This window comes from Triticum dicoccoides, chromosome 2A (assembly GCF_002162155.2).
Source record: "Triticum dicoccoides isolate Atlit2015 ecotype Zavitan chromosome 2A, WEW_v2.0, whole genome shotgun sequence".
NCBI classification, from domain to species: domain Eukaryota; kingdom Viridiplantae; phylum Streptophyta; class Magnoliopsida; order Poales; family Poaceae; genus Triticum; species Triticum dicoccoides.
In genome coordinates this window covers 761,997,006-762,004,529 of record NC_041382.1, presented here as the reverse complement: position 1 = coordinate 762,004,529, position 7,524 = coordinate 761,997,006, and the positions used below count along the sequence as shown (strand labels likewise).

Here is a 7,524-nt window from a genome sequence, read left to right as displayed (position 1 = left end):
CTCCTCTCTCTCCTTCCCTCCCCCACAGCTCGCTCGTCATCCCCGCCACTCCTGCAGCTTCTTCTCCTCCCCCAGACTGCGTCTGCGTCCTCCGATCCATCGGAACAGAAGCAGGGCCGTCATCCGGATCCCTGCCAGGAGCTCGCGGCCGAGCAATCCGAGGAGAATCCAACTAGAACCAGAACCAGGTGCGTGCTCTCTTCATCTTCTCCCCACCGCCGCAATCTCATTCCGGTTTCGCCTCCTAAACTCTCCCCGGACTGGACGCCATTCCTGCCCGCCTGCGTTTTCTTTCGGATTTGCGGCGGCCCGACGGAGATTTCTGAGTCTCGCTCGCCGGCGGTTAAACCAAGGGACATTTTGGAGGAGTAGTAGTAGGTGGTTGGTGTTCTTATTAGTCGCCGTTGATCAGAGCCCACGGGTGATGCGGATGCTGCATTGTTAGGTACAAGATTAGTTGAGACATGTGTTTTCCTCTGTACACGCTCTCGAGTCTAGACAGCGGGGTGGGATTCTGTGGGGTTATTTGTTCTGTCCGCGAGAAAATAAGGATCAAATTTTGTGTTCCTCCACTCCACCAGTGAACTGGATTTGCATCAGTTTTCTTGCTGATTCAGTTTATTTCTCATTAGTTTCAGACTTTCAGTGAACTGGACCAAAAAGAAATCTCTAGTTTCAGGCCCTCCTTTTCTTTTCACCTGGATAATATATTGGGCCCTTCTGGCTCTTGCTGATTGTAGCAAATGCTGCATACATTTCAAGTTCTTGGCCGGGGAAAATGGCATTGAACTTCTGTTGCACATACCTGCAGGAAAATTTGGAACGCAAGTACTACAAAGCCAGTTGTAGACCCGGCTGGAGAGAACTCAGGGTCCATCCACATCCATCTCGACTCGAAGCAACCAGGGGAACACGAAAGCCAGTTGAAAGGTACCTTTCACTCAGATCTGACCCACCTCGTGACACTTCTGCTGTTAGTGTTATGTTTACACACCTTATTCTCGGTGGCTGCAATGTGCCAAGAAAGCTCCGCCCCAAAATAGTCTTAATTAGCTCCAGAGCATGTGTCAAATGTGGATCCTGTCCTGCATTTTGTATGCACGCACTTGTCCTGTCTGCTTGAAATATTGCATGTAAAGGGGATCTTGCTTGCTTGCTTGCTTGCACGGTTGGAAAGCTGTAGGTTTCACAAGCAAGCACGATGTAGCCCTTGCCGCCCATAGGTTGTTTGTGATTGATGTATAAAATACTCAGCGGTTGGTGGCATGTTGTGGTTCTTGCCCATTTGCACTCTCCCTTTAGATTCACTCAGGTTTCACTCATTTATTATCTGCCTCCTTTTTCATGTCTCTAGTTGGTGTGTTGTGCTAGCTTGATCTTTTCTGGGGTGTGCTTTTTAGGACGGCGATTTACTGTAGGTTAGCACTGTCAGTACACACGCCACATCTGCTTGCTATTTTTGTAGGGGTATTGTTCTTACTTAGAGTCAGCTCATCACCTTTCTTGGAAATCATGTTTGCCCAGTACGGCAGTGCCGTGGGTCTGGTGCCTTGATGAATTTAGGCTGGTGGTGCTTTGGCAAATTTTCGTAGCTGGCACATCAGAAAGTTTTTCTTGGAAATCATGTTCGCCCAGTACGGCAGTGCCGTGGGTCTGGTGCCTTGATGAATTTAGGCTGGTGGTGCTTTGGCAAATTTAATGGTTTCTTTTCATGGAAATTGTACTGATAGTGGTAGGTCAGGCATGTTAGTGCACCCCCTCCATTTAGTGCAGTATTAGATGGTACTCAACACCGTAATCATATCGGTTGCTGGGGTACTTTTAGTATGCTTCAAGCTCTTAATGGCCAATAAAATGAGATTTGGTACATACCACTCTATTGATCAGACTTTTGTTGCAGAGCCAGATCACAAGCATGGACAGGACAGGAAATGTGGTATTGGATATTGAGAGCCTGCCTCAACAACCCGATAAATGCTGCACTGGAAGTCCAAAGATGACTGTATGTCCTCTAATTTACATAATGAACACGAAGGTTCAGTAATTATTTGAAAGGGTCTTAACCTGCCATAATTTTCCTGCAGAGAGCCCTGTCGCGTAAGGGTCCAAACCGCATGGAGAGGAGGGGCGGTGAAGAGCAGGAGCCAGATGACTTGGCAAAAAAAGTTATCATTAAAGGTGACAAACTACAGTTTTTTTGGTCTAAGTTTTTAGGAACTATTTTATACAATTTTGCATTTATTGGTATACAATATATAATTACATGCATCCTATTCTTTGTGACACATAATTGCAAGATCCTTTTGATCCTAGCTGCTTTTGCTCCATGCACATACATATTTTGAGCATTAACCTGAATCTAGACCAGAAAAAAAGGGAAATGTCCTAATTTCTAAAGTACCATTCTGAAGTGAGAAAGCTTTCCGAAATTCCTTTTGCAACTTCACAGTTAGCTGGTATGGTATTGATGATTGATCCTGTGAGGATATAATAAATTGTACTTCAATTTTATGGTTGGCAAACAAACCTGTCTACTGCTTTAAGCATATATATGCAGAGTCAATTTCCGATTCGGAAACTGCTGCCGCAATTCGACAGTAATAACCACTGGTGCTTATATTTATTTGAAATTTTCTTCACTGCAGTTGTTCCATCTCAGTTGGAGCAGATCAAGTTGCCGCTAGTGCACAACAAAACTTTGGTCACTCCACATTGCACTGCCACCGCACCTGTTCTGACTGACTCTGTTGAAGGAAGGTCCAAGAGATTTAATCGACTCACGGCGTTTCATCCGCGCAGAATTCTTCTCTTCTTTGCAACTTTGTAAGTCACCCACCTTGTTGAGTTTGTCATTCTGTTGTGCCCGCCTTTCTCCTCCTCTTTAACTCGTTTATTACAGTCACCGTTGGCTGCTGCTCTCTAACCCGTTTCCTTCTCATGCAATGTCTGTTTGTGCCTCCCTGACAGGTCGAGCGTGGGGACGATGGTGCTGATATACTTCACCCTCGGCATCACCGGCAAGGTGGAAGCATAGTCTTTCTTTACATTGGCGGCGTGGCGGTACATTCCATAGCTAGGACCAGCTTTCTTTCTTTTCAGTTTTTGCTTTGTTTTGGGGAGATGAAGGACTACTGTAGCATTATAGCGATGCAACAGCAATGGAGACGGACACCAACATTCAAAAAAAAAGCAATGGAGATGACACAGTCAGGCTCTCGTCTCGACCAAGCGGTGCTCGTCATCACTGCCGCCCAGCCCGGTGTGGTGCTCCTTGGCCTCCCAGAAATTTTCTTCCGTTGTGTACGTATAAAGAAAGAGTGTGTGACAGTGTGAGACTGACACAGAGTGCCGTTGGTGATGATGATGATGAGTGCGCGCTGTGTTGCTCGACGCGGGTTCGGATACGAACCCCACTCCTTTGGCTGCTGGAAGCGAGAGAAGGAGCCGTGTCAGTCCGATTCATGATTACGCCCCCACCACCTCCAGCGGCCTCCCGCCTGCTTTGGCGTCCCCGTTGCCCGGGTGCGTGGCACTCTGCTCTGGCCGTTGCCCAAGTGGCGACGCTCCTCTGCGCGCGCACCACGGCGACGCCACTCACGCTGCCGACTTTTTCCTGTTGGCACTCAAGCCGCGCCCTGAATCTGCTCCGGTGGAGCAGCTCGCGTGCGCGGCAGACCGGGCCCGGTGGCCCGGTGGGGCACGGAGGCTGGGTGGGTGTGCAATGCAACCGTGCAAGTGCATCGTCTGCTAGTTCTTCTTCCCAGACTCAGAAATCTGCCCCGCTGCGAGATCCGTTGTGGAATCTGTCGGCCCCGCCGTGCCGGGGGCCGGACCGGCACACGACCGTTCAAAAGCACCTGCCCGTGGACGAATGATTGGCCAACGATTCTACGCTACCCCCAACTGACGGATTTTGTGGCGCCGTCCGGCCTCTTTTAAATAGTTTTACAACCAGATAACAAAATACAAAGTCTACAATCAAATTTTTTTTTGTTGCAGAATACATTCAAATTTAAATTGTCACAAATACATCGAAAAGAAAATGAACGGATGCATCTACTGGTTTGCACATGTGCTCGTTTTGACGCTGCGTATGAGTATGCTAATCACGCATTTTATGATGAAATTGGTGAACTCGCTCCCATTATCCATGATACCTTGTGAGCGAAGTGTTGAACACCTTGCGGTCGTGGTGGAGACGCGGCCAATGAAGAGCACCACGGCCTCCCATACAGGTAGCATGACTGTAGAAGCGGAGACAAGGGCGGTATGGGGTTGATGGACGTCGCTGGTGGCCATGGTTTCTCTAGTACCACCGGCGACGAAGAAAGCCCACAAACGCCGACAAGAACTTCTCCGAAAGAGGGAGGATGGGGTGGGGGGATTTTGTGGATGCGGCGCGGTTGATGGGGCAGCCGGCCTGGACTGCGGCGGAGCGGCCGAAAAATGGGCGGCGACGGCTATGGTAGGGGAAGGGGTAGGTTTTCACCGACGCGCGGGGTAAGGGAGGACAAAGAGAGCACCCGCGTACGTCTGCGCCCTGTCCGTTTGGACGCAGACATGACCCAAGAAAATGGGTCAAGGACGGACAAAAAACGAACGTTCGTCCGTTTGCAGTCGTCTATTGAGCCATGTTCTGTGTCCGTTTCGTTCCAAACGGATAGAGACAGACCAAATAGGGTCTCACGAGTTGGCCTAATGCATTGCGCGCGCCACACCTCTGCGGGGTGCCCTATGTCTCGCATTAAGGCCTTGTTTGGATACTAAGAATTAGTTGTGAGATTATAGAAAACGGGGTTTTAGAGAATTTTTAGGAAAACCGGTTTTCGCTATTGTTTCAGTTACGGTAGGTCTATATAATTTCTTGTTTGGATGGGAAAAAAAATAGAAAAACGAGATTAAGCAATTCTTTGTTTGGGTTGCCTCGTACGCAGTTGCCTCTCTTCGCTGGTCGCCTTCTACGGACTGCGCTTCTCTCGTCCCGCTCCGAGCACGATGGTGGCGAGACCTAGCACATGAGCACATGATTCGTTTGCAGGCTGCAGTTGCAGCTATGCATGGGCCATGGGGCACGCCCGTACGAGGCAGATGTGGCGCTGGACGCAGCCAAGCTGAGCACACAGACATGGCAGACGAGCATGGTGCGGCCACATATTTTCGTATTGAAAGCGAAGTAGCTGCCAAGCTCAATGCCCGTCGTGGCGGCGTTGTCTGGCACGACTAAGTCCAACGAGGCGTTGTTGGTCATGTCCACTGATGGAGCTCACCACGACGAGGAATCAATTTCATCCTCTTGTCGTTCCTCATCCATACCGGGAAGCTCGACGTCGTTGTTGACGACGTCCATGAGCCAGAAAGAGGTTGTGTCTTCATGCGTGTCAACCGTACTCCTTGACTGCCACATCGAGGGACCTCTGTGTTCATGGACTCCTTAACATCTTGGGCCTCGTCGGCCGGAGGCGCTATAGCTATGGCAGCGGCAGGACCTGCTCGGCGACCGCTAACCCAGCCGCAGCCTTTGAGCACACGGTCGACGAATCAAGTCTGGGTGTCCGCCGTCTGTGTCTCTGAGCACTTGTAGTAGCACATGCAGGAGCTAGCCGACGTCTCGTCGACCTGCCGGCAACGCATACGAGGATGAACCTGAGGTCAACGATACCGAGGAACAGGTATATGTTAATCGCGTTTTTGCAAAAACGACTAATAGTCATTTTTCCATAAACGCAAAATCCTGGGTTATGGAGAACCAAGTTTGCTATATCCACAGGTTAGTTAGGAGATCCAAACAAAATTTTATTCTGTTAGAGCCGTTTCCCAGTTTATAGAGATCGGGTTTTGTATATTCTTATCCAAACAACCTCTAAGTGAGATAGGAGCGAACCCCTCGCTGAAGGAAAATGCCACTTGGGCCCGCCCACGCGCGGTGGATACACCTACCTGTTTTCTGTTTTGTTTTTATTTTCTTTTGCTTTTCTACATTTTGTTTATACTTCATAATATTATATATATACACACACTTTTCAAAAATACATGTAGGATCGCTGGAGTGTTTGGCTGTGCAGTTTCTTCTGACTAATGCATGTTTTTTTTTGCTTCCAAAATTTTGTGAGTGTGCGTTAGTTCGAACCCACGACATCCTATGTGTGCGCAGGTGGCCAGCATCATTGGACCGAGAGGGCCATTTTTGAATCTTTTCTGTTTAAAATGCCAAATATATTTTTCGATCCCAGAAATCCCATGGCAGTTTTATATTTTGTAGCATGAGATTTTTTTTAAAGAGGATGGCATTTTTACTATTGAGAGATGGCATTTTCTATTTTATGGCATAACAGTTTTATTATTAAGCGCATGGTATTTGTTATTAACAATATGATGCCATTTTTATTATAAGATAGCAATTTTGCTATGAGAGGATGCCATTTTGCTTGATAAGAGGATGGCATTTTTATCATGGCAGTTTTGTATAAAGAGGGTGGCTTGTTTTATAAAGAGGATGACATTTTTTATAAAGAGGATGGTATTTTTTTTATTATAAGAGGATTGCATTTTCTATAACGAGGATGGAACTTTTTAATTATAAGTGAATGTCATTTTTTTATAATAAGGATGCCATTTTTATAATAAGAGGATGTCCTTTTATTTATAAGAAGATGACATTTTTTATCATGACATTTATTATAAATCTGTCATGCATGATTTATATATGATGATATTTTTTTCCTTTTTTGTGTACTAGCTGTTATACATGAAAAATCTTTTGAGATGCGGTAGTTTATATATATTTTTTCTTTCTTTTTTATGTAATGGGCTGCAAGGCCTACTAAAAAGGACTGACTGGGCAGGGCTGGGTCGTCCTGGGGTCGCTCCGGCTTTGTCCTATGGGCATGGCCGACCAAAGCTTGTCTGGGTCAAAGTGTGAGGAAACCCTGCGTGTCCATATCTCGCTTTTAGCAAGATAGAAGAAGGCTTTGCAGCAAGGCAACTTGAAATGGGACAAGTTACTGTAGTTAACGTAGCTCCGATTTTTCTTAAGTTTGGTTGTTATATATAGTAATTTCTGTTGTTGCTTTTTGGGTTTTTATTGCTATTTTTATATTTTCAAATAATAAAAAATACACATATATTCTGAATAAATAATGTACTCCCTGCAATTCGTATTACTTGTCGATCAAATGGATGTATCTGGCATTGAAATATATTCTAGTTACATCCGTCTGAGCGACAAGTAATATGTACCAGATGGAGTACTACTTTTTTTTTAAATGTTCACTATGAATTTGACAAAAGTTAACACATTGTAAAAAATAAGTGTAATTTTTAGAAAAAAATGCTAATAGCATTAAGAAATTGTTCATGACATTTAACCAATGTTCACGCATTTCAAAAGAATGTACATGAATTTTTTGGAAAATGTTATGTGATGTGAAAAATTATTTGTTTAATTCAAAAGAAATGTATCTTGATCTCTTCATTTCGAAATACTTGTCCTGATTTTTGTTCAAGTCTATAAATTACATTTTAAAA

At 45.7% G+C, this 7,524-nt stretch overlaps 1 protein-coding gene across 2 annotated transcripts; it reads left to right on the top strand.

The window, feature by feature from the left end:
• Positions 1–6: 6 nt before the first annotated feature.
• On the top strand, positions 7–3,367 carry LOC119357057. 2 transcript variants are annotated; one of them, XM_037624039.1, is made up of 6 exons: positions 7–188; positions 812–930; positions 1,907–2,002; positions 2,085–2,178; positions 2,646–2,823; positions 2,968–3,367. In XM_037624039.1, exons 3-6 carry the CDS (start codon positions 1,916–1,918, stop codon positions 3,032–3,034), a joined length of 426 nt encoding a protein of 141 aa, XP_037479936.1. In that variant the 5' UTR covers positions 7–188; positions 812–930; positions 1,907–1,915; the 3' UTR covers positions 3,035–3,367. The 2 variants fall into 2 exon arrangements, with proteins under 2 accessions (XP_037479936.1, XP_037479935.1); XM_037624038.1 differs by having other exon boundaries at positions 1,901–2,002.
• The last annotated feature ends 4,157 nt before the right edge of the window (positions 3,368–7,524 follow it).